The sequence below is a fragment of the Lepidochelys olivacea genome (assembly GCF_965140295.1).
Source record: "Lepidochelys olivacea isolate rLepOli2 genome assembly, chromosome: 18".
NCBI lineage: Eukaryota > Metazoa > Chordata > Testudines > Cheloniidae > Lepidochelys > Lepidochelys olivacea.
In genome coordinates, this window is record NC_140428.1 from 9,871,796 (window position 1) to 9,898,124 (window position 26,329).

At 45.0% G+C, this 26,329-nt stretch overlaps 1 protein-coding gene across 4 annotated transcripts in view; it reads left to right on the plus strand.

The window, feature by feature from the left end:
- Window positions 1-26,329, plus strand: part of CCDC30 (coiled-coil domain containing 30) — a 137,303-nt gene that overhangs the window by 65,423 nt on the left and 45,551 nt on the right. For all 4 annotated transcript variants that reach the window (XR_014714481.1, XM_084652016.1, XM_084652015.1 and 1 more), the window contains exons 9-13: window positions 709-816; window positions 1,253-1,353; window positions 2,548-2,740; window positions 10,762-10,863; window positions 12,900-13,025. Coding sequence is in view for 3 of the 4 variants with exons in the window: in XM_084652016.1 (XP_084508142.1) it covers window positions 709-816; window positions 1,253-1,353; window positions 2,548-2,740; window positions 10,762-10,863; window positions 12,900-13,025 (630 nt within the window). In the remaining variant the exon portion in view is untranslated. The remainder of the gene's footprint in view (window positions 1-708; window positions 817-1,252; window positions 1,354-2,547; window positions 2,741-10,761; window positions 10,864-12,899; window positions 13,026-26,329) is intronic.

The following is a 26,329-nucleotide window of genomic DNA, read 5'->3' on the forward strand; positions in this document are numbered from 1 at the left end:
TTAATCTTCAACCTGCTGCCATGAGAATTGCTGTCATGACTCACAGAATAGGATGCAAAAGACGTAGTAAGATCAGAACCCCCCATCAGTTTTTCCCTTGCAGTAGATGAGAGAACCACCTGAAATCCCTCCTCTTCAAATACTTTGGCTGGGATTTTGTACATGTTTTAAATGATAAAGAAGTAGCACTTTTGATCATACATTTATCTCATCTTGGAGCTTTAGCAGGGAATACGAATACAGCTGACACAGTAATATTCTTATACAATTCAATTAGGAATTGCATATTGTCCCATGCAATATGTGAATGTTGATATGAGAACCAGCTTTGATTTTTCCAGAATATTGTGATTTGAATTCTGAACATTAATGGTTGAATTATTTTAGCCTTCTAGCATTTAATCTAGCAGTTTATTAACAATTAAATTAGCAAGATTTCAACTGTTGGTTTCCTAGGAATTTGACAAAACATTTTTACTTGTATGTTGAAGATTTTGGACTGTTTGTTTCAATTGGTGTGGTATTATCTTAGAATATTTTTGATTAAAACAATGTTCTTAATTTTGCATAATGTGCTTTTAAAACCCTACTTATGGGTAATTATTTGGGCTGTTCTCCTTTTCCTGATTTGCTGTGAGTTGTAAAGTGACTTTAGCTGGCCAGATGAAGATACAATGGAAATACAAGAGACTCTTTTTGCCTTTAAAGGTTGAAAAGCTCAAAGAAGAGATTTGTGAGTATCAAAAGAATGAGAAACCAGGACTTGTAGTGCCTGGAATGGATGAAACAGAAGAAAACGCATGTTGCTCACTGCAGGTATTTTCAACAGCTGATTTTCAGGTTGCCATCTGAGAAATTGTTTAAAATAAATGGGCTTTATTCTTCTCTTAAGTCATATAACACGAATAAGAATATAGCACAACTGTGCTTTCGTTCTAATTAGGCAAATTTTGTGTATTTCCATTCTAGAATTTGAGTGTGGCTCAGTGATATGGATTCATATGACTTTAGGACATATGGGGCTTAGAAATGCATTTAAAGTTAAGAACAAATCTCTGCTAGTGTAAACCGATGTTGACTGATTGGCTCCATTACACTCCTAGTGGGATTGAGGGTAGAAGATTCTACTTCCTCTCTGTTTACACTGTAACTTACGTACATTAGGATGCTCTTGGGTACAGCCATTTCCGAGATTTCTCTTTTATGTTTTTCTTAAATCTCTGCTGACTTTAAATATATTCTTTAAATGCAGGATAAAAAAGATCCAGCGAGGTTTGAAGAAGAGTGTGCTGTAGACAAAGCTGACTCAGTTCAGGAAAGAAGAGATCAGAATAATGAGACTGTTCATAAAAGGTGAATGATGTGGCTAGCCAAGGGGAATGGCTCAGTCATTGCAGTTTTAACCAAATTCAAAGTGAAAACACAAGTGAATCTGATCTATGTTTGCTTCAAAATCTCCACCTTGACAATGAGAATTGTGCTTTCAATTGTCACCTCCTATTGTCCTTCCTCGGTTGCTTCCATATAGCCCCATTCAAGAACCCACTAGTTGTCCCGGAGCAGCTTTCCCTTCTTGCAATGTTAATGTCACTGGTGTGGGAGCATTTACTGCTTGCTTTAAAAGACCTTTTAATGTTAGCTTTGTTCGCTGGTTCATAAATCATAAGCACTGGAGGTAATAAAGCTCTCAGCTGGCCTCTAGCCCCCAGGGTCAGGGCAGGAGATTTCCCTCCAACGTGTTCTCCATGGCTTTCTCCAGCCTCATGTTACATTTCTTAAGCAATGGGGCTTCCAGCACATCCTTTGGAAAATGACTTGGTAGTCTGATACATTTCGCTGTCAGGAGGGTTTTCCCTGGTATCTAGTCTACATTTTCCTTCTGCGTCCCAAAGTCATGCTGCTTTGTTGTTGTTTATTTTTTTACTACTATATGATGTTGCAAACTCCTATCAAGGCATTCACTTTTTAAGTTAAACCCCCAGACTGGGGTCTTCTAGAGGGTCAAAGCTTCATTTCTCTCCACCCTGCCACCGCAGCTGCTAAGAGAGGAGGGGTGCCTGCTGCCTGTCCCACCTTGTCTGCTCCTCTTTGGATGCATCAGGGAAAGGAGAGTCCTGGCTTGTCTCCATCAATTTTTGGGCAGCTGAATGGCCTTGTGCTGCCCCTGCTGCTCTTCAGGTGACTCCCACCTGACCAGAGGGTCCTCGCCACCCCCACCAGTGCAGAGGGCTCTGTGTGAGTAGCCAAGCAGGGGATGGGGCTAAGGTGCAGCAGGGGACGGCTAAGGTGGGTCATGTTGGGGATGGGACTGCAGTGGGATCATCAGAGTCCCAGGTTACCTGAGTCCAGACCTGCAATCACCCAGGACAGACATGCCTCATCTCTGGAGTTTATAAAATACTTCTGGGGAGCCTGTGTGCTTTCCTGTGTACTCTCCCCAAACCCCCATCCAGTGATTGGTCTCTGCCAGGTGCATGAAGGATTGTAATGATTGTGTGATTATATGTTAATTTAGCAGTTATAGCAATTATTGTCATTGGTGTCTAGGTGCCGAAAGGTAATAGACGACATTGAGGGCAGGAATTTTCAGCTTCTGCACAAGCTACAGAAGCTGCAGCGAGAACACGAGGATTTGGTTGAACGTAATGAAGAGTTAGAATCGATTCTGGGAGAAACTCAGAACCAAACCAGAGAAGAGAGAGAACATCTTGAGGGTGAGATTGAAGGACTTCACAGGAAAGTAAGTTAGAATTAAAGAGCGCCAGATATTTCTTTTTAACCTTTATCTCCTTTTGGCGCTATACAATGACAAATAAAATAAAACAATATTTTATATAACATTGCATGTTGCTGTGCTTTTTGGTTCAGCAGATATACAACTAGCAACATCCACCAAATCCAGAAATCTGGGAGAAGAGATGAAAAAATCAAACAGTTAATTATGACACTTGTGTTTTGGAAGTAAGGATTCTTATGCACAGAGCAGTGTCGTCTTTTTCACAGTCAGAGGCCATTTAAAAGGGCTTCCAGTAATACTGAAAAATGACAGAATCAGCTTCTGAACCATTGGGAATCAGGCAGGGGTTCCTTTTGTAAATGTTTCCTTCTGGGGCTGTGTTACTGCTCAGATGGCCTGAGCCAAGGGTGCATCAGGATTGGGGATTGTCTTTTTGGAGAGCCAGTGAGGAGAATCAAGTAGTCACAGTGATAGTGGGCTGTGTAACTGGACATCTGGCATGTGCTCAATAATAGCAGCTGTGCTGACCCGCCTCAGGGAGGAGCTGCAGCTATGTTGTGCCAGTGGACAGAGGAATGGCACGTGGGATGGCAGGGTTGGGGGGAGTGGAGAGACAGGCATGGATGTGAGAGTAGGAGGTGGGCTAAAAGCGATGCTGTAGAATTAATGCAGGAGAGCCAGTGTGTGAGGAAAGCAAAGGCTGCAATGCAATGTGAGTGCTGCAACTCTCTGACCTCTGAGATGTCCCCACTTTAGAAGTGCTTCAGAAGTAAGGGGTAATGAATATAGAAGGGCGGTGCCTATGTTTTAGAGCAACTGGACATTCAGAGTATATCCAGCCCTGGTTCCTCCAGTTCTAATGGAGTTAGAGATATCCAGATAGTAGAATCCACCCTATGTGTTGACAAGCAGATACTCATGATCAGAGGATATGCATCTGCTGTGAACAGATATTTTAGGGGGCGCTAAATATAATACCAAAAGAAATTATAACCAGAGCTGTCAGTGATAGTGAAGGCTGAGTTTGCTGTCCCACTAGGAAGCTGACTTTAGACATTTATTACTTCCTCAACAGTTTTTCTTTGGCTCTGAAATTTGTCATACTTCATCTCTCCCCAAATACTGTTTTTTCAGTAAATTTGCAAGAAAACCCACCCAGCTGTTTTTGAATTTTTTGACTGTTTTTTTTATAAAAGGTCCCCCAAATGCTTCAGCAAATCCTCACTAGCAAGTACTAGCAAGCCCATGCCCCTACTACAAGGCATGTGCGGGATCTCCAGAGCTCAAAGTTCTGAAGCATTAGCTCCAAGAGGGGTAGCCTGCTGCATCTACAGTCTAGGTATAGCACACTTGGTTCCTCCAAATGTCGTCATCTTGTTCTTCCTGTATAGATCCACCCTACTGCAGTGTGCAAGCCTGGAACCTTCTGGATAGCAGTTAGGGTCCGTTTTTGCTGTTTTTTGAGGGTTTTGCCTCCATTTCCATGTGTGTTCAGACTCATTACTGTGATGTTGATATTCTCCATGGCTAGAACCAGTAAGAGGATTGGCTTTAAGTGCTGCCCTTTATATAGACCCAAGACGTCTATCAGATCAGCATGTTCCATCCCTTACCTGTCTGTGAGCAGCATTCCCTGAGGTTGTGGTTAGTTTGGGCAGCCTTCATTCTTGAGGCCTGAAAAGCCAGAGAGAGCCGTCTCCAGCTCTTCCTTTTAGAATAAGCTCTTGAGGCTCCATTGGTAGAATCTAACACCGAGGGTCTGGCTAAGTTATCCTCTAAAGACTTTCCAGCTACCTTGGCCACAGGTCAATGAATGGTCCCCAGTTCAGATCTAAGGAGAGTTCTTCAAGTCTGAGATCTGCCTTGCAGCCTAGAGAAGTCAGAGGAAACCTCAGCCTCATGGGATCGAGAGTCATACCAGGGAAAAGAAGCAGCAGTAATAGTTCACTCGTGTCAATAAGGTTTAAGTGAGGCCTGGCTCTGGGGCTCGCTTGGCACTGTTAGGTCCTTGCAGTCAAGCGTTGCAGGTGCAGGTAGTGTTTTCTCCAGATCTGACTAGGCTTTCTCTTCGTCCTTTTTTCCTCTTCCATTGTTTGAACAGGGAGCCTATGGCTCTCCTGATGCTTCTGAAAAGCTACTCTTGGTTCCTGTATCTTGAATCCAAGGACATTTAGATTCACTCTCTCACTGCCATGCGATATCACTCTGAATGTCCTTGGAACATAAGACCCCAACACCTCTGTTTCTAGGAACGTTTGATTTTATTTTGATTCTGTGTGCACTTATCTTGAACTCCAGGGGCCATATTCTCAGTTACACCAAGGTCCCTTCACATGGATGATTTAGTTGGGGATTGGTCCTGCTTTGAGCAGGGGGTTGGACTAGATGACCTCCTGAGGTCCCTTCCAACCCTGATATTCCACGATTCTATGGCTCTGGCCTTAATGTAGGTGTGATTGTAACCATAGCAATGAAGTGAAGCCATCAATGTCTCCTCCCATTCTTCACCATCCCAAGCCTTGGAGAACAAATGAGTTTTATAGCGTGTCCAGTAGGTCACCAGATTGTGGCTTGGCTCAACCCATGTAGGGACAGGAGTTCCAGAGATCAGGACCCCTCACCAAGAACGTCCTGGCACAGGCCTTTCCCAGGTCCTCCAGGAGGCTGACAGCATGAGCTCACAACTGCCGTGGTGTCACATCAGGAGGGAGGCAGTTGCTCAAGCCGAGAAGACTCGAATCATTTAGGGATTTCTAAGACAAAAACAACATGAAGCCGCACTCAGAAATGTGTGCTCTGGGTGAAACGCCATTTAATACACAAGTTGCCCCTCTGTGCTCTAGATGCAATTTCTGCATGGTCTGAAGGTGTAGTCCCATGTAGAGTACATTGTAGTCATCTTGCCTAGAGAAATGGCTGGACCAAGGTGAGGTCCCACATCTGAAAGAAACAGACACAGCCTCCTTGCCAAGGGCAGATGGTAAGAAATATTCTTGGGAACTGCTGCAAATAGGTTTCCACCAGACCCGCATCTTGCAAAACTTAGCAGCAAATATTGGGAGTATCCAGTCCCTTGGAGATACTGGAATCATTTCTGTTCTTTCATCTGAGTCTTTCTCCCAATCTCTAGGCATTATTTCAATTTGAAATGGACTGCGTGTCAGCCAGCCTAGCCCTCATCCAGGCCCCAGTCTCCATTTAGACATTGGGTAAATCAACTCACCACACCAGCCAGAGGCAAAAAAATAGAAATATACAGCTAGTTATCATCATCATGAGCCATGTTTCCTTGCTCGCCCCCCAGTTGCCCCATACACATGTTGAACAAGGAGAGCATCAGACCAGAACCACATGACACCATGCCAGAGAAGAGCAACTGCCCAATACCATCCTCTGGGAACTCTTGGTGCTTCACAAAATGTAAGATAACCATATCTGGTACAAAAATGCTAATAAGACACATTAATTAGATAACCTTATGAAACTCCAACTCAACCTATAACGTCCAGTTTAAACTCATGTCACTTCACAAATCTGAGGCACCTTACTGCCTGTTAATCTTCCAGTAATGCTGATTTGTGCAGAAAGGTAATACTCCAAGAAGAGGAGTTTCTTGCTGTTAACTGTAGTTTTTGTTGGTATAGATCCTTGTGTCCCATACACCTTCCTCTGTTCTTCTGTCTTTTCTCATGGGTTCTGAGTAACGAACTGGGGATGATACTCCAACTGCTGACTGACTAATCTCAGTACAATGGCAACTCCCCCAACCAAGTAGGAGACTATGTTAGGAAGGGAAGAGAAACACGTTCCAGGACCGCTGGCACTGGAAGAGAAAGTGGAGTATTGCAGTGTCCCGTTAGGTATTTGATATAGAATGCTGAGCCCAGCATGTGCTCCTTAGCGACCAAACTGTCGTGGAACATTCTGGGTACTCGCAAGACCAGACATGTGACTCCGTAAGTGGGCATCTGCAAGGAAAAATCAATGCAGGAGAACATGAAGGATAGGTGACTTACATCACAGCTGATAAGTGGGAGACCTAGAATCAGAAACAAGGTACTTGGGCTTGTAAGTCTCTATCTGACCCACCGCAGTGCTGGGCAGGCAAGTCATTGAGCTTTGAGCTCTCTGGTCTGTAAAATAGCCTAAAAATACTTTGCCCTTTCTTAGCACTTACTGATTGGTAGCTTTCAAAGCAGCCCCACTTTACAGGTGGTGGAACCTGTGCATGGATTTGGAACCCTGTTTTTAGTGAGGCACAGTGGATGAGGACATGGCTCCATCACAACAGAGATCTGGCCTGGGCTCCCAGCTCTGCTGCAAACCTCCTCAATCTGTTGACTGCTTAGAACCTGATTTGTCAAGCATGGATAAGTGTCAAATCCAAACCTATCCCCTCTGTAACAAAGCTGGGTGCTGTTTCTCAGTGAGTGCTATTGAGGTGCCAAATTTCAATTAACTCCCAGGCATTCCAGCTATACGGCTGTTCAAAAACCAAGCCATTTCCTTCGCCCTTCATCTAGAAGCCAAGACCATCTTTTGGTGGACAGCCCCAAGACCAGCAAGAGAGGTTTCTCAAGAATACAGTGCCAATGCCATTGTGTCTCAAGTGGAGTCATCCAGAGATCTCATTGCATCACACTGCAGCTCAAAATACCCTGTGTTCTGTTACAGGGTACACAGAGATCAAGAGTTATTGGTGGATGCTTCTCTATTCTACTGGGGCAGGCAGCTGTTTCCCACCTTGCCCTGTTCCTATCAATCTTCTGAGCTTTAAAATAAGACAAAGCCCAGGATCATCATGATAACTCTATCCTGGGCCCATCAGGAGCGGTGCTGCTAGAACCTGTGGCCGGTGTCTAGATTTATTTTTCCAATAGTCCAAATCCCTATCCTCAGATCCAGAATCCCTTCACCTGACAGCTTGGATCTTGGGTCCTAAATTCCTGATGACTTGCAGTTTTGTGCTGATGAATTGAGGTTGGTTTGTAAGCCTTCCACCTGAATGTCTTTCCCTGTTTCCCTTTGTACTAGGAAACAGAACTGGGTGGTATCTCCAGGTTCTGACCTAGTCATCATTTACTTTAGTGGGAACTGTGCATGCTCAGCACCTCTGAAAATCAGGCCATTTATTTGGGTGCGTAACTATAGATTTAGGTGCCTACCTGTAGCACTTACATTTGGACCTTGAGCCCATGGTTTTTGGTAAGCTCCCTTTGGGGAGTAGCCTACTATGTTTTTCACTGAAGGGAGAGTTCGCTATCATTTTTGCTAGGAGGGTAAAGTCGTTCAAAAGGACAATTTCTAAGTAGTGTTGGGTTTCCATCTAAAGCAGTAGGTAGCTTTGCCAGTTCTCCCCCACCCCAACCCTTGTCCTATACCAGCAGAAGGAAGATAGCGTGGTCTGTGTCATAATCTCTAGAGTCACAGACCTCCTTGAACCTCCATTTACCGTGCAGCCAGCTCTTGCGATTTTCATCCTGAGTCTCATAATATCTGGTAAAGAGTCCTGTGGCACCTTATAGACTAATAAACGTATTGGAGCATAAGCTTTCGTGGGTGAATACCCACTTTGTCAGATGCACGTAGTGGAAATTTCCATAGGCAGGTATGAATATGCAAGCAAGAATCAGGCTAGGGATAACGAGGTTAGTTCAATCAGGGAGGATGAGGCCCTCTTCTAGCAGTTGAGGTGTGGACACCAAGGGAGGAAAAACTGCTTTTGTAGTTGGCTAGCCATTCACAGTCTCCTTCCTTGGTGTCCACACCTCAACTGCTAGAAGAGGGCCTCATCCTCCCTGATTGAACTAACCTCGTTATCCCTAGCCTGATTCTTGCTTGCATATTCATACCTGCCTATGGAAATTTCCACTACGTGCATCTGACGAAGTGGGTATTCACCCACGAAAGCTCAAGCTCCAATACGTCTGTTAGTCTATAAGGTGCCACAGGACTCTTTGCTGCTTTTACAGATCCAGACTAACACGGTTACCCCTCTGATACATAATATCTGGTGTTTTATTAAAGCCCAAGATCCATGAGTCCTGTGATTCTGTGGATCTCAGTTTTCATTTAAAAAAAGAAGACGTTTCTAGTTCTGGTTGCAGAGGAAAGCTTAAAGGTGTGACCCTGAAAAGCTCAAAACCCAGAAGGCAAAAAAAAGGAACCTAAACTTTGGGTTTTTTTTAAATCTTATGATTTTAAGGCAATCTCGTAACTTGTGGTGGGCTGGCAGCACTGCCTTTATCAGAGAACACAGCTCCCTCAGCAGCTTCAGATACCCCTCCCTGCCTGGGACTTACAACGTAGCACACAGACATCTAGTGGCTGAATAGTACAACTGCAAGTCAATCTCCTTGTTTCAATTTACAGTATTACATTGTAATCACTTAAAACAGTCAATGGGATTTGCAGAGGCTCAGCAGCTCTTAGGTGAATACTGAATGATGATGACAACTGCGTATGTGCGAAGAATGCAAGAAGAAAACAAAATGTTGTAAGACCCTTGAGTCCTCAGTTGTGTGAATTTGTCATTCATTAAAACAGTGGTGCCCACATATACCTAAGTACAGCCTTATGTGGGCCAAGCAGGTTCTACATATTTTAATAAGATTTCAAGGCACCTGTATTGATTTATATTTAAAGTTCAGCTTGTCTCGTATGTATTTAGATAGAAAGAACCTATGTACAGTATTGTCTATTTAAAAACAAAGAAATCAGTGCATAAAACATGAATGATAGAAAACAGGGAAAAAACTGTAAAGATACTTATGATACTTCCTTGTGTAAACTAAAGTGATGTAAGCATGATGACAAAACACTAGTGAATCGGCCATTAGTATATTGTATTGAAGCAGGCCACGGGTCTGATGAAATGCTGTAGTGGTCTGTGTACAGCCCAAGGGCCACAGGTGAGGCATCCCTGCCTTAAAGTATATTTGTACATGGAAATTGCACGTGAAAATGGCACATTAATCTTTAGTGTCATTCCATAGAATGTATCCTTATATCTTTTTGCATATAGCCATTTACTTTGCATTTTCACTTTTGCTTCATGCTGGTTCTGGGAGGTCAGCTCAGCTGTCTGGAGATGTGAAAGTCATTAGAAATGTTTATACAAAGAACAGAAGCTGACAGCCGGAGTGAATACAATGACTTCCTGCTTCAGCTGATGTGGGGTTTGAACCTGTATCCTTCAGCACTCAAAGCATGAGCCTGACTTCTACAAGTCACAAGGAGGGGGGCTTCTAATTCCCTAAAACCCTTGCCAATCCCAGCCTATAGGGCTCATTGTTGTCCCCATGAGAGTGCCCTACGCTAGGAGGATCCCCGGAGGATGTTTAAGGCCCTAGTCCACTGCTTATCGTTCAGCATTGGAGTAGCCCTGGTGAGATCAATGGAACTACTCTCAACTTAAAGGTACACTCGTGCTTAAATGCTTTGCTGGGTCAGGTCCAGAGTGCCTGATGCCTTGCAGGACTGATCTCTAAGCCAGCATTATGGCCCCCTGGTGCTAGAGGCTAGAAGAAGCTATGAATCTGACCCAGCATCAGCCTGGATGACAACTGTGCTCTGGAGCTCTGCTGGAGGAGGAGTGGGGCCAAAGGCAAATGTGAGTTGGGTAGGGGAAGAAGAAGTTTTCTTCATTTATGGGTTAGGGAGGCCTCTCTGTACCACAATGACAGGATCTGTTGGGCTCCTCGACTGCTCCTCTTCGATGAAGGCCCACAAAGAGCAATCTATGGGGGGATGTAATGTTAAAAAGGTGTCTGGATATCTTTCCCAAGTTCTTCCAGAGACCCTTTTTGTGCAGCTAGGTTCTCACTTTTACAGGTTGGTCCTGAGCAGCCAATCCACCCTTTTGACCAACATCCATAGACTGTGCTGGAGCTTGTGTGGCATAGGCAGCTCTCAGCATTTTCTCCCAGCCTCTCTGTTTCTAAAATTGCTGTTTCTATCATACATGTTTTCATGATTCAAATGGCAAGTGTATGTTTTTAAACTGGGGATTTATTTGTGTCAAGATCACAAGTTTAGAGACGGAGTTACTCAAAGCACAGATGAATAAAACTGAAGCCAACATGAAAGATCAAGAAACAACTAAAAAAGTGCAAGATTTCCAAGAGGTAAGAGAACTTTGCTGAGGAACCAACTGTTCTGGTTAAAAATTCAATTGGGTGGATACTTGCTATTCCCATGCAGTTGTTCCGGAACGGTCAGCCCTTCTTTGGTTCATGACAAGGGAATCAGCATTTTTGGCATCTCTTCCTCCTGCAGTTTGTCCAGCAGGCTGCAGCAATAATAATCTGGCATCCCTTCCACTCTGAGCCTGTCCCCCACACCCATGAATCCCTTCTCGGGCTCCCTGAAGCTTAAACTCCCTGTTCTTCCTTCTGAGGCACTATACAACTCTGCCCCCATCCAGTATGACACCCTTAACTTCTGCCTCCCTCCTGTCTCCTGATTAATGCCCTGCCAGCTCCAGCTGCCTCCTTCCCGTCTCCTGGTCAATGCCCATCCAGGCCCAGCTGGGCAACAATTTTTGCCCAAAAATTTTTTCACCAAAAAATGCAGATTTGGGTTGACCAAAACATTTCACAAATTCACCAAATAATTATATTAAAAAAACCCTGAAAAATTGAAGCATTTCAGTTTTTCAATTCTAAACTACTTCTATTTTATTGAAAAAGATATAAAAGAAACCCCAAAATCGAAATGATTTGTTTGACCTGGAACAAAAATTTTCCAACTTCTTTGGTTTGCCAATAAATTCAAATAATTTTCATTTCAAGTCAGCCCGAAGGTAATTTTTTCCCCTCAGTTTAGCCAGGAACTGAAAAAATCAATTACTTGCACAGCTCCACTGTTGACACTTCTCCTTTCCCATAATCTCTTTGTCTCCGGCTCCTCCTCTGGCCCATTCTTCAGGCTGCCCCATTGACTGGAAGGGTGTTATTATTGCAGCAGAATATTAATTAATGGCATGGGGAAAGGGATAATATGTCCCCTCTGACCTTTCTCATCAAGTACCTCTTCTCTTCCCCCACCGTGCCTTGGGACAACCCTATGTCCAATGACAACATTTTGTCTAATGGTTCCATCTTCCCCAGCTGTTGCTACATATAAAACGATGGGGTCTAAATTAGCTGTTACCACTCAAGAAAGAGATCTTGAAGTCTTTGTCGATAGTTCTTGGGAAAACATCCACTCAATGTGCAGCGGCAGTCAAAAAAGTGAACAGAATGTTGGGAATTGTTAAGAAAGGGATAGATAATAAGACAGTAAATATCATATTGCCTATATATAATTCCATGCTACGCCCGCATCTTGAATACTGCATGCGGATGTGGTCACCCCATCTCAAAAAAGGTATATTGGAATTGGAAAAGGTTCAGAAAAGGGAAACAAAAATGATTAGGGGTATGGAACAGCTTCCGTATGAGGAGAGATGAATAAGACTGGGAATTTTCAGCTTGGAAAAGAGACAACTAAGGGGGGATATAATAGAGATCAAAAAATCATGATTGGTGTGGAGAAAGTAAATAAGAAAGTGTTATTTACTCCTCATAACACAAGTACTAGGGGGCACCAAATTAAATTAATAGGCAGCAGATTTAAAACAAACAAAAGGAAGTATTTTTTCACACAGTGCACAGTCAACCTGTGGAACTCCTTGCCAGAGGATGTTGTGAAGGCCAAGACTATAACGGGGTTAAAAAAAAAACTAGATACATTCATGGAGTATAAGTCCATCAATGGCTATTAGCCAGGATGGACTGGAATGGTGTCCCTAGCCTCTGTTTGCCAGAAGCTGGGAATGGGCGACGGGATGGATCACTTATGTTCTTATGTTCTTAAGTTCCTTCCATCATTACTGAGTTAAAACCCCACGCCTTGCACCTCTAGTATTTTTAGCATGGTCTATATATTGTCTGTGATTCTGATATGTTGATGATCTCTGAGAACTAGTACTGGACAAGGTAATTTAGGGTTCTTGGCTGGGATTTCCAAATCTGTCTAGGGGATTTGGATGCCTGGGTTGCCATGGGAATTGGGAATCCAAATCCTGGCTGCAGCTTCTAGAATCCCAGCCCTCATCTTTCTAGTGTATGAAAGACTGTGGATGTGACTCATAACAGATGCTGCTGTTGAACAATTGCAGATGCTGAAAAGCCACGAGGAGAAGGTTGAAGTACTTGAAAGTAAATTATCAGAGGAGAGAGATTGGAGAAAGCAACTTGCATCTGACCTTGAAAAGACGCAGAAAGCTTTGAAGGCTGAAAAAAAGGTATTGAATGGCCGGACATGTGTTGTAGTGTGAAGCTGTTCTCTTGGGGAATGCTTACTAATTCTACTGTATTCTTGAACTAGATGGCCACCTCCATCTTTCTAGAAGACCCCACAACGTTCCACATATAATTGTGCTTGTCCTTTAGTTAAATACCCATCTCTATCAAACAGACATTTCTGAAGGTCTCTTCAGGTTGCTTTGAATACAATTGTTTACCATGGCTTTCCTAGTCCCCTCCTCTGACTTTTTCCTCCATAATTTATCCCGGGTCTACAGCACATCTTATTTTTCCTTTCAGTCAATGATATAAAACAACAGCAAAAAAACTTTGCTGCCAAATAGAATTCTGCTGGACCAAGAAAAACAAACTGAAGTCAGGTAGAGCGTCCTGAAAGCCTGGAGCCCAGAAATTGCAGAGGACTAGATTTTGGACCCCTTACTCACCCTGATGAGCACTTATTGACACAGTATTGCTAGAAGAAAAGGAGGACTTGTGGCACCTTAGAGACTAACCAATTTATTAGAGCATAAGCTTTCGTGAGCTACAGCTCACTTCCTCAGATGCATATCGTGGAAACTGCAGCAGGCTTTATATATACACAGAGAATATGAAACAATACCTATTCCCACCCCACTGTCCTGCTGGTAATAGCTTATCTAAAGTGATTTCCAGCACAAATCCAGGTTTTCTCACCCTCCACCCCCCCACACAAATTCACTCTCCTGCTGGTGATAGCCCATCCAAAGTGACAACTCTTTACACAATGTGCATGACAATCAAGCTGGGCTATTTCCTGCATAAATCCAGGTTCTCACATCCCCCCCACCCCCATACACACACAAACTCACTCTCCTGCTGGTAATAGCTCATCCAAACTGACCACTCTTCAAGTTAAAATCCAAGTTAAACCAGAACATCTGGGGGGGGGGGGGTAGGAAAAAACAAGAGGAAACAGGCTACCTTGCATAATGACTTAGCCACTCCAAGTCTCTATTTAAGCCTAAATTAATAGTATCCAATTTGCAAATGAATTCCAATTCAGCAGTTTCTCGCTGGAGTCTGGATTTGAAGGTTTTTTGTTTTAAGATAGCGACCTTCATGTCTGTGATCGCGTGACCAGAGAGATTGAAGTGTTCTCCGACTGGTTTATGAATGTTATAATTCTTGACATCTGATTTGTGTCCATTTATTCTTTTACGTAGAGACTGTCCAGTTTGACCAATGTACATGGCAGAGGGGCATTGCTGGCACATGATGGCATATATCACATTGGTGGATGTGCAGGTGAACGAGCCTCTGATAGTGTGGCTGATGTTATTAGGCCCTGTGATGGTGTCCCCTGAATAGATATGTGGGCACAGTTGGCAACGGGCTTTGTTGCAAGGATAAGTTCCTGGGTTAGTGGTTCTGTTGTGTGGTATGTGGTTGTTGGTGAGTATTTGCTTCAGGTTGCGGGGCTGTCTGTAGGCAAGGACTGGCCTGTCTCCCAAGATTTGTGAGAGTGTTGGGTCATCCTTTAGGATAGGTTGTAGATCCTTAATAATGCGTTGGAGGGGTTTTAGTTGGGGGCTGAAGGTGACGGCTAGTGGCGTTCTGTTATTTTCTTTGTTAGGCCTGTCCTGTAGTAGGTAACTTCTGGGAACTCTTCTGGCTCTATCAATCTGTTTCTTTACTTCTGCAGGTGGGTATTGTAGTTGTAAGAAAGCTTGACAGAGATCTTGTAGGTGTTTGTCTCTGTCTGAGGGGTTGGAGCAAATGCGGTTGTATCGCAGAGCTTGGCTGTAGACGATGGATCGTGTGGTGTGGTCAGGGTGAAAGCTGGAGGCATGCAGGTAGGAATAGCAGTCAGTAGGTTTCCGGTATAGGGTGGTGTTTATGTGACCATTGTTTATTAGCACTGTAGTGTCCAGGAAGTGGATCTCTTGTGTGGACTGGACCAGGCTGAGGTTGGTGGTGGGATGGAAATTGTTGAAATCATGGTGGAATTCAGAAAGAGGGATTCTAGGTGGAGTCCTCCTGAAGGTCGAAACAGCAGACTGGACTTCTACATAGAGTGCTTCCGCCGACGTGCACGGGCTGAAATTGTGGAAAAGCAGCATCACTTGCCCCATAACCTCAGCCATGCGGAACGCAATGCCATCCACAGCCTCAGAAACAACTCTGACATCATAATCAAAAAGGCTGACAAAGGAGGTGCTGTTGTCGTCATGAATAGGTCGGAATATGAACAAGAGGCTGCTCGGCAGCTCTCCAACACGAGTTTCTACAAGCCATTACCCTCTGATCCCACTGAGAGTTACCAAAAGCAACTACAGCATTTGCTCAAGAAACTTCCTGAAAAAGCACAAGATCAAATCCGCACAGACACACCCCTGGAACCCCGACCTGGGATATTCTATCTACCACCCAAGATCCATAAACCTGGAAATCCTGGGCGCCCCATCATCTCAGGCATTGGCACCCTGACAGCAGGATTGTCTGGCTATGTAGACTCCCTCCTCAGGCCCTACGCTACCAGCACTCCCAGCTACCTTAGAGACACCACTGACTTCCTGAGGAAACTACAATCCATCGGTGATCTTCCTGATAACACCATCCTGGCCACTATGGATGTAGAAGCCCTCTACACCAACATTCCACACAAAGATGGACTACAAGCCGTCAAGAACACTATCCCCGATAATGTCACGGCTAACCTGGTGGCTGAACTTTGTGACTTTGTCCTTACCCATAACTACTTCACATTTGGGGACAATGTATACCTTCAGATCAGTGGCACTGCTATGGGTACCCGCATGGCCCCACAGTATGCCAACATTTTTATGGCTGATTTAGAACAACGCTTCCTCAGCTCTCGTCCCCTAAAGCCCCTACTCTACTTGCGCTATATTGATGACATCTTCATCATCTGGACCCATGGAAAAGAAGCCCTTGAGGAATTCCACCAGGATTTCAACAATTTCCATCCCACCACCAACCTCAGCCTGGTCCAGTCCACACAAGAGATCCACTTCCTGGACACTACAGTGCTAATAAACAATGGTCACATAAACACCACCCTATACCGGAAACCTACTGACCGCTATTCCTACCTGCATGCCTCCAGCTTTCACCCTGACCACACCACACGATCCATCGTCTACAGCCAAGCTCTGCGATACAACCGCATTTGCTCCAACCCCTCAGACAGAGACAAACACCTACAAGATCTCTGTCAAGCTTTCTTACAACTACAATACCCACCTGCAGAAGTAAAGAAACAGATTGATAGAGCCAGAAGAGTTCCCAGAAGTTACCTACTACAGGACAGGCCTAACAAAGAAAATAACAGAACGCCACTAGCCGTCACCTTCAGCCCCCAACTAAAACCCCTCCAACGCATTATTAAGGATCTACAACCTATCCTAAAGGATGACCCAACACTCTCACAAATCTTGGGAGACAGGCCAGTCCTTGCCTACAGACAGCCCCGCAACCTGAAGCAAATACTCACCAACAACCACATACCACACAACAGAACCACTAACCCAGGAACTTATCCTTGCAACAAAGCCCGTTGCCAACTGTGCCCACATATCTATTCAGGGGACACCATCACAGGGCCTAATAACATCAGCCACACTATCAGAGGCTCGTTCACCTGCACATCCACCAATGTGATATATGCCATCATGTGCCAGCAATGCCCCTCTGCCATGTACATTGGTCAAACTGGACAGTCTCTACGTAAAAGAATAAATGGACACAAATCAGATGTCAAGAATTATAACATTCATAAACCAGTCGGAGAACACTTCAATCTCTCTGGTCACGCGATCACAGACATGAAGGTCGCTATCTTAAAACAAAAAACCTTCAAATCCAGACTCCAGCGAGAAACTGCTGAATTGGAATTCATTTGCAAATTGGATACTATTAATTTAGGCTTAAATAGAGACTTGGAGTGGCTAAGTCATTATGCAAGGTAGCCTGTTTCCTCTTGTTTTTTCCTACCCCCCCCCCCCAGATGTTCTGGTTTAACTTGGATTTTAACTTGAAGAGTGGTCAGTTTGGATGAGCTATTACCAGCAGGAGAGTGAGTTTGTGTGTGTATGGGGGTGGGGGGGATGTGAGAACCTGGATTTATGCAGGAAATAGCCCAGCTTGATTGTCATGCACATTGTGTAAAGAGTTGTCACTTTGGATGGGCTATCACCAGCAGGAGAGTGAATTTGTGTGGGGGGGTGGAGGGTGAGAAAACCTGGATTTGTGCTGGAAATCACTTTAGATAAGCTATTACCAGCAGGACAGTGGGGTGGGAATAGGTATTGTTTCATATTCTCTGTGTATATATAAAGCCTGCTGCAGTTTCCACGATATGCATCTGAGGAAGTGAGCTGTAGCTCACGAAAGCTTATGCTCTAATAAATTGGTTAGTCTCTAAGGTGCCACAAGTCCTCCTTTTCTTTTTTCTTTTTGCGAATACAGACTAACACGGCTGTTACTCTGAAACCTGTCAGTATTGCTAGAATGTCTCCTATTTATACATCCAAGGACCGTGGCTCTTTTTGTCACACTATGCTGGTGTCAGTGTGAACTATGTTCTTTGTTTCTAGATGTATGACCTTGCATTTGGCTGTATTAAAACATAAGAACGGCCACACTGGGTCAGACCAATGGTCCATCGACCCCAGTATCCTGTCTTCCGACAGTGGTCAGAGGGAATGAACAGAACAAGACAATTATCGAGTGATCCATCCCCTGTCATTCAGTCCCAGCTTCTGGCAGGCAGAGGTTTAGGGATGCCCAGGCATGGGGTTGCATCACTGAGCATCCTGGCTAATAGCTATTGATGGACCTATCCTCCATGAATTTATCTAATTCTTTTTTGAACTTGTTATAGTTTTGGCCTTCACAACATCCTCTGGCAACAAGTTCCATGAATTGATAGTGCATTGTTTGAAGAAGTACTTTCCTTATGTTTGTTTTAAACCTCCTACCTATTAATTTCATTGAGTAACCACTGGTTCTTGTGTTATGTGAAGGGATAAATAACACCTCCCTATTCACTTTCTCCACCCCATTCATTATTTTATAGCCCTCCATCATGTCCCCCCTTAGTCGTCTCTTTTCTAAGCTGAACAGTTCCAGTCTTTTTAATCTCTCCTCATATGGAAGCTGTTCCAGACCCTAATCATTTTTGTTGTGATTCTCAGTACTTTTTCCAATTCTAATATATTTTTTCTGAGATGGGGTGACATCCAGGTGTGGGCATACCAAGGATTTATATAGCAGCATTATGATATTTTCTGTATTCTTAGCTATCCCTTTCCTAATGGCTCCTAACATTCTTTTAGTTTTTTTAACTGCCACTGCACATTGAGCAGATGATTTCAGAGAACTATCCACGATGACTCCAAGATCTCTTACTTGAGTGGCAGGGGCATGTGACGTTCCCCTCTGGTGTTATCTGGACCAGTGATCTGCTAGGCCACTCCAATCCTTGACTCTGGGAGCCAGCCTTACCCTGCTCTGCTGCGAGAACCCCACTCCTGGGCTGTTCACGCACAGCCTCTGGCATGTAAGCTGCTCCCAGCTACTTGCAAACAAATAACACTAGCCAATATCTCCGATCCCAGACGCAACCCTAGGAACCTCCGTCTTGCAGTGTCCAGTTATGGACACAGCAAGCTAATATAAGTGTCAAATTAACAAAGAAATTTATATGTTCCAGGCTTGTTATCCCAAGGGGAAACTCTCTGACATGCTTCAAACCAAATGCACTGCTTCAGGTAGAATAAACAAACAGATTTAACTATAAAGATAGGTGTCTGTAGATGTAGGTGGAAGAGAGAGAGAGCATGGCAAATATCTCTCCCTTTTATCATGTCCTTTCTTACCTCTTGGCTTTGCCCTCCCAGCCCCATTCAGAGTCAGGTGAGCATTACCTCATTGCAGTTCCAAACTGACCAAAGGAGGAGGGGTGACTCACTTGAGAGTTTAACAGATTCTTTTGTTGCTGCCTAGGCCAGCGTCCTTTGTTCCTGTGAGGCTGAGCTGGGTTTGTCCCATACCTGCCCTGATGAGGTGTGCACTACCTCTCTGCTCTTGTAGAGTATTTGTCTGGGCTTGCTTTAAGCCGTGAGGATACATTTTCAGCCTCATAACTATATACATGAAATTACAACCTATAACATTACTATAACATTACGGTAACAATGACTACTGTAACATCACTATAACAACAATGCTCAGCGCATCATTAGCCTTCCGAAGACACCCGACATGACAAACTTTGCATTGGATACCACACAATCATTTTCTAAAGATGAACATGGGAGTGTAGGGTGTTCCCCCAAGGTACAGAGTATCACAGCATGTGCAGGAATTTAAATTTCACCACTTTTGTGGGTGCACCGATGAGGGGCGCAGAACTCCTCTGCAGGAAGGAGACGAGCAAACTCCTTCAGCCCAGGAGCCCCAGCAAGGGGCGCAGAACTCCTTCTGCTCCTGAGCTGCAGCAGGGAAAGCACTCGCTGGAGAAGTTTGCTCTCCCTGCCGGAGCCCAGGAGCAGGAGGAGTTCTGCACCCCTTGCCGGGGACCCCAAGCCGGAGGAATTCTGCATCTCCCGCAGATTATTAGGTGGGGCCTGCCCCTGTTAAGTGGTAACAATCATAGAATATAGAATATCAGGGTTGGAAGGGACCTCAGGAGGTCATCTAGTCCAACCCCCTGCTCAAGCCAGGACCAATCCCCAACTAAATCATCCCAGCCAGGGCTTTGTCAAGCCTGACCTTAAAAACCTCAAAGGAAGGAGATTCCACCACCTCCCTAGGTAATGCATTCCAGTGTTTCACCACCCTCCTAGTGAAAAAGTTTTTCCTAATATCCAACCTAAACCTCCCCCACTACAACTTGAGCCCATTACTCCTCATTCTATCATCTGCTACCACTGAGAACAGTCTAGATCCATCCCCTTTGGAACCCCCTTTCAGGTAGTTGAAAGCAGCTGTCAAATCCCCCCTCATTCTTCACTTCTGCAGACTAAACAATCCTAGTTCCCTTAGCCTCTTCTCATAAGTCATGTGTTCCAGTCCCCTAATCATTTTTGTTGCCCTCCGCTGGACTCTTTCCAATTTTTCCACATCCTTCTTGTAGTGTGGAGCCCAAAACCTGGACACAGTACTTCAGATGAGGCCTCACCAATGTCGACTAGAAGGGAACTATCACGTCCCTCGATCTGCTGGCAATGCCCCTACTTATACAGCCCAAAATGCCGTTAGCCCTCTTGGCAACAAGGGCACACTGTTGACTCATATCCAGCTTCTCGTCCACTGTAACCCCTAGGTCCTTTTCCGCAGAACTGCTGCCTAGCCATTCGGTCCCTAGTCTGTAGCGGTGCATGGGATTTTTCCATCCTAAGTGCTGGATTCTGCATTTGTCCTTGCTGAACCTCATCAGATTTCTTTTGGCCCAATCCTCTAATTTTTCTAGGGCCCTCTGTATCCTATCCCTACCCTCCAGCATATCTACCTCTCCTCCCAGTTTAGTGTCAACTGCAAACTTGCTATGGGTGCAGTCCACGCCATCCTCCAGATCATTAATGAAGATATTGAACAAAACCGGCCCCAGGACTGACCCTTGGGGCACTCCGCTTGATACCAGCTGCCAGCTGGACATGGAGCCATTGATCACTACTCGTTGAGCCTGACAATCTAGCCAGCTTTCTATCCTCCGTATAGTCCATTCATCCAGCCCATACTTCTCTAACTTGCTGGCAAGAATATCGTGGGAGACCATATCAAAAGCTTTGCTAAAGTCAAGGAATAACACATCCACTGCTTTCCCCTCATCCACAGAGACCGTTATCTCATCACAGAAGGCAATTAGATCAGTCAGGCCTGACTTGCCCTTGGTGAATCCATGCTGACTGTTCCTGATCACTTTCCTCTCCTCTAAGTGCTTCAGAAGTTATTCCTTGAGGACCTGCTCCATGATTTTTCCAGGGACTGAGGTGAGGCTGACTGTCCTGTCGTTCCCTGGATCCTCCTTCCCTTTTTCAAAGATGGGCACTACATTAGCCTTTTTCCCATCGCTCGGGACCTCCCCCGATCGCCATGAGTTTTCAAAGATAATGGCCAATGGCTCTGCAATCACATCCACCAACTCCTTTAGCACTCTCGGATGCAGCTAATTTAGACCCCATCATTTTGTACGTATAGTTGGGATTCTGTTTTCCAATGTGCATTACTTTGCATTTATCAACATTGAATTTCTTCTGCCATTTTGTTGCCCAGTCACCCAGTTTTGTGAGATCCCTTTGTAGCTCTTCACAGTCATCCTAGGACTTAACTATCTTGAGTAATTTTGTATCATATGTAAACTTTGCTATTCACTATTTACCTCCTTCTCCAGATCATTTATGAATATATTGAACAGTGCTGTCAAGTAGCCGAAAGGACTTGGTTTTACCTCTGTTTATTGCATTGGGGAGACCATTACTAGGATACTAAGTCCAGTTCTGTGTCCACACTCTAAGCAGGACATTGACAGATTGGAAGAGGGTTTAGTGAAGAATTATAAGCATGAGAAGAGACAGTTCAGTCTATTTTGTGGAAGAGGAAGTTAAGAGCTCTCCCCTTGGCCTAAAAAACCAGCTCCACGAGCGGCAGAAGCTATGTCAGTGGGAGAAGCTCTCCCGCCAACATAGCATTGTGCACACGAGCACTTATGTCAGTTTAACTTCTCTTGCTCAGTGGGGTGGTTTATTCACACCCCTGAGTGACGTAAGTTATGCTAACATGGGCTGTAGTGCAGACATAACTGTGGTCATGGTCTGTTGGTACCTACATGGGGAGAAGAGATAGTAGGGGACAGAGCAAGATCTAGTGGTTGAAGTTGAAGTCAGAAAGATTCAAACTGGAGGTAAGACAACTTTTTAACAAGGAGGGTAACTAACTATTGGAACAGCTTCCCAAGGGCTGTGTAAACTCATCTCTTGGAGACTTTACATTGAGATTGCATGTCTCGCTAAAAGATCTGCTCCAGTTCAACCTCCAGGGTAACTTACTTAAGGCAGGTCTACACTTAAAACGCAGCATCGGCAAAGCTGCAGTGCTTAAGTGAACATGCTCCTACACCAATGGGAGAGCGTCTCCTGTCAACGTAGTTAATCCACCTCTGCAAGAGGCAGTAGCAAAATCAACAGGAGAAGCTGTCCTACTGACATAGTGTTGTCTACACCAGGGGTTAGGTCAGTATAACTATCATAGAATCTCAGGGTTGGAAGGGACCTAAGGAGGTCATCTAGTCCAACCCCCTGCTCAAAGCAGGACTGTCATAAATATAAAGGGAAGGGTAAACCCCTTTGAAATCCCTCCTGGCCAGGGGAAAGCTCCTCTCACCTGTAAAGGGTTAAGAAGCTAAAGGTAACCTCGCTGGCACCTGACCAAAATGACCAATGAGGAGACAAGATACTTTCAAAAGCTGGGAGGAGGGAGAGAAACAAAGGGTCTGTGTCTGTCTGTATGCTGCTCTTGCCAGGGACAGAACAGGAATGGAGTCTTAGAACTTTTAGTAAGTAATCTAGCTAGGTATGTGTTAGATTATGATTTCTTTAAATGGCTGAGAAAAGAATTGTGCTGAATAGAATAACTATTTCTGTCTGTGTATCTTTTTTGTAACTTAAGGTTTTGCCTAGAGGGGTTCTCTATGTTTTTGAATCTAATTACCCTGTAAGATATCTACCATCCTGATTTTACAGGGGGGGTTTCTTTATTTCTATTTACTTCTATTTTTTATTAAAAGTCTTCTTGTAAAAAACTGAATGCTTTTTCATTGTTCTCAGATCCAAGGGTTTGGGTCTGTGGTCACCTATGCAAATTGGTGAGGCTTTTTATCCAACATTTCCCAGGAAAGGGGGGGTGCAAGTGTTGGGAGGATTATTCATTGTTCTTAAGATCCAAGGGTCTGGGTCTGTAGTCACCTAGGCAAATTGGTGAGGCTTTTTACCAAACCTTGTCCAGGAAGTGGGGTGCAAGGTTTTGGGAAGTATTTTGGGGGGAAGGACGCGTCCAAACAGCTCTTCCCCAGTAACCAGTATTAGTTTGGTGGTGGTAGCGGCCAGTCCAAGGACAACGGGTGTAATATTTTGTACCTTGGGGAAGTTTTGACCTAAGCTGGTAAAGATAAGCTTAGGAGGTTTTTCATGCAGGTCCCCACATCTGTACCCTAGAGTTCGGAGTGGGGGAGGAACCTTGACAAGGACCAATCCCCAATTTTTGCCCCAGATCCCTAAATGGCCCCTTCAAGGATTGAACTCACAACCCTGGGTTTAGCAGGCCAATGCTCAAACCACTGAGCTATCCCTTCCACCCCCATGTTGCTCAGGGGTGTGGATTATTCACACCCCTGACCTGAGCAACGTAGTTACACCAATATAAGTCTGGTTTCAGAGTAGCAGCCGTGTTAGTCTGTAACTGCAAAAAGAAAAGGAGGACTTGTGGCACTGTAGAGACTAACAAATTTATTTGAGCATAAGCTCACGGAAGCTTATGCTCAAATAAATTTGTTAGTCTCTGAGGTGCCACAAGTCCTCCTTTTCTTTTTGCCAATATAAGTCTGTAGTGTGGACCTGGCCGTAGTAGTTTGCAGTGTTGTTGTAGCCTTGTTGGTCCCAGGATATTAGAGAGACAAGAGGTAATATCTTTTATTGGACCAACTTCTGTTGGTGGGAGAGACGAGCTTTGGAGCTACACAGAGATCTTCTTCAGGTCTGGGAAAGATGCTCCCAGTCTCACAGGTGAACACAAGGTGAGACAGATTGTTTAGCATAAGAAGTTAACACATAATGTAAGTCAGAGACCATTCAAGCTGAAGTGGCCAGTTAACAACTTTGTAGTCAAAGGACAAAAAAAGGTGTGTGGAGGGGTGAGGGACAGTGGGTTACAGATTGTTGTAATAAACCATAAATCCAGTGTCTTTATTAAGACCATGATTTGTAGTGTCTAGCAAAGTTATGAATTTGAGCTCCCAGGCTCATCTTTTGACGGTGTTGTGCAGGTTTTCATTGAGGCGATGAGGTCAGATATGGAGTGATCGTTTTGTGAAAAGTGTTTGCCCATGTGTGACATGGTATTTTTGTCTTTTATCATTTTCCTGTGTGAGTTCATTTGAGAGTGTAGTGATTGTCTGGTTTCACCCACATAGTTGTTGTTTGGGCATTTAGTGCACTGGATGAGTTTCACGACATATTGTGATAGGCATGTGTCAGACCCCTGGATCTTGAGCAGTGTTTTGTGGGGGGTATTGATCATCACAGCAGTGGAGATATGTCTGCTGGTTTTGCATCTGTTGTTCTGGCAGGGTCTGGTGCTGCTTTGAATTGGTGGGTCTGTGGGGAGCTTGCTTCTGCTGATGATCTTGGTGAGGTTGGGGGGTTGTTTGAAGGCCAGAACAGGGGGTTTGGGAAAGATTTATTTCAGGATGTGGAGCACATCGAATATGGGTTGTAGCTGTTTAATGATACCCCGTATGAGTTCCGGTGTGGGGTGGTAGGTGATTGAAGGGTTTGGGTTTTTTTCCATGTTCACCCATAACAATTTTACATTCAACAATACACATTTTGTTCAAACCATGGGAACAACCTTGGGTACTAGGATGGTTCCCCAGAATACCAACTTCTTCATGGTTGTATGCAGAGTTGATGTAGCCAGGTCAGTCCCAGGATATTAGAGAGACAAGGAGGGTGAGGTAATATCTTTTATTGGATCAGCCTCTGTGGGTGAGAGAGACAAGCTTTTGAGCTTCCACAGTGACCTGAAGAAGAGCTCTGTGTAAGCTTGTCCATCTCACTAATATGGGCCCTCTTCTTGGGCCATCTTGAGGAATAATTTTCTGGACAAATGTGCCACGAAACCAATGATACACCTGAGATACATCGATGATATTTTCATCCTCTGGACAGACAACCTAAACTCCCTCATAGACTTCCACCAGAACTTCAGCAATCACCACTTGTCCATCAAATTCTCTCTAGGACACTCCCAAACCAGCATCAACATCCGGGACACCACAATCAGCTTCAAAAATGAAATCCTACAAACCACTATATACAAGAGATCCATGAATCACCACACTTACCTTCACAGATTCAGTAACAATCCCAAACCAGGGACAGTGAAGCCTTCCCAAAAGTGAGGGAACCAGGGCCCCTGCCCGCTCTGTGGCCCCACCCGTGTCCCTCCTCTTCCCCCAAGGCTCTGCCCTGGCGAAGCCAGAAGCAAGAGTGGGGCCAGGGAGCCCAGGCCCCTCTAGCTGCCTGGGGTGGGGGGGCTCCCCACAGCTGTTCGTGCAGCTCTTACCCCGACCCAGACCCAGCCAGGGGGGCGGGGCCTCGGAGGCTCAGACCAGCCATGGTAAGTGCCTTCCAGGCAGCTGTGGGGAGCTACAGACCCTCCATCTGCCCGGGGCTGGGAACGCAGGGGGCAGGGACATGGGCCAGGGGCTGCTCTCAGGCCCCCGCACCATGGGCAGGTGGAGGGTCTGTCGCTCCCCACAGCTGCCTGTGCTCCCCAGCTGGGCTATGCTTCTGGCCTGTCCGGGGTATGGGCCTTCGGGGGGAAGAGGAGAGGTGGGGGGCAGAGCCTGTGCTGAAAAGTGGGGAAAGCCATGGCCGCCCACCCCATTCTGGCGCCCCTGTCCCAAGCACTAAGGCCATGTCTATATTTGCAAGCTTACAGTGGCACAACTGTACCCGTGCAGTGCCACTGTAAGATCGCTCATGTAGCTGCATTATGCCAACAGGAAATAGCTTTCCTCTCGACATACAAAACCAGCGCCGCTAGCCGCCGTAGCTATGTCGGCCGGAGGGTGTCTCCCACCACTCTAGCGCTGTGCACATGAGTGCGTGTGCCAGCAAAACTTATCTCGGGGGGGATGCTTTTTCACACCCCTGAGCGACAAAAGTTTTGCCAACATAAATGCTAGTGTAGACATGGCCTAAGAAATATGTTATCCTCTGCCAGGCATTCAGATACCACAGAATATGCTCTGAGGAGAAAGCCTGGGATACACACCTTACCTGCCTTCACCATCCAGGGACACTCGACCAGAGAAGTAGATCGCAGCATGGAACAGGCCACTCAAATTCCCAGGAGAACCTGCTTCAACCCTCTGAATGCACAGCCCTAGTGTAGTATTTACGGTCAGAGCACGAGGGTTTAACTTTGGATGGAACGAACAGTCTATTATGGGTATAACCTGTATCTGGGGTAATGGTTTGAGATTATTCATTTAAATCTTCGTCAGAACACAGGAGGA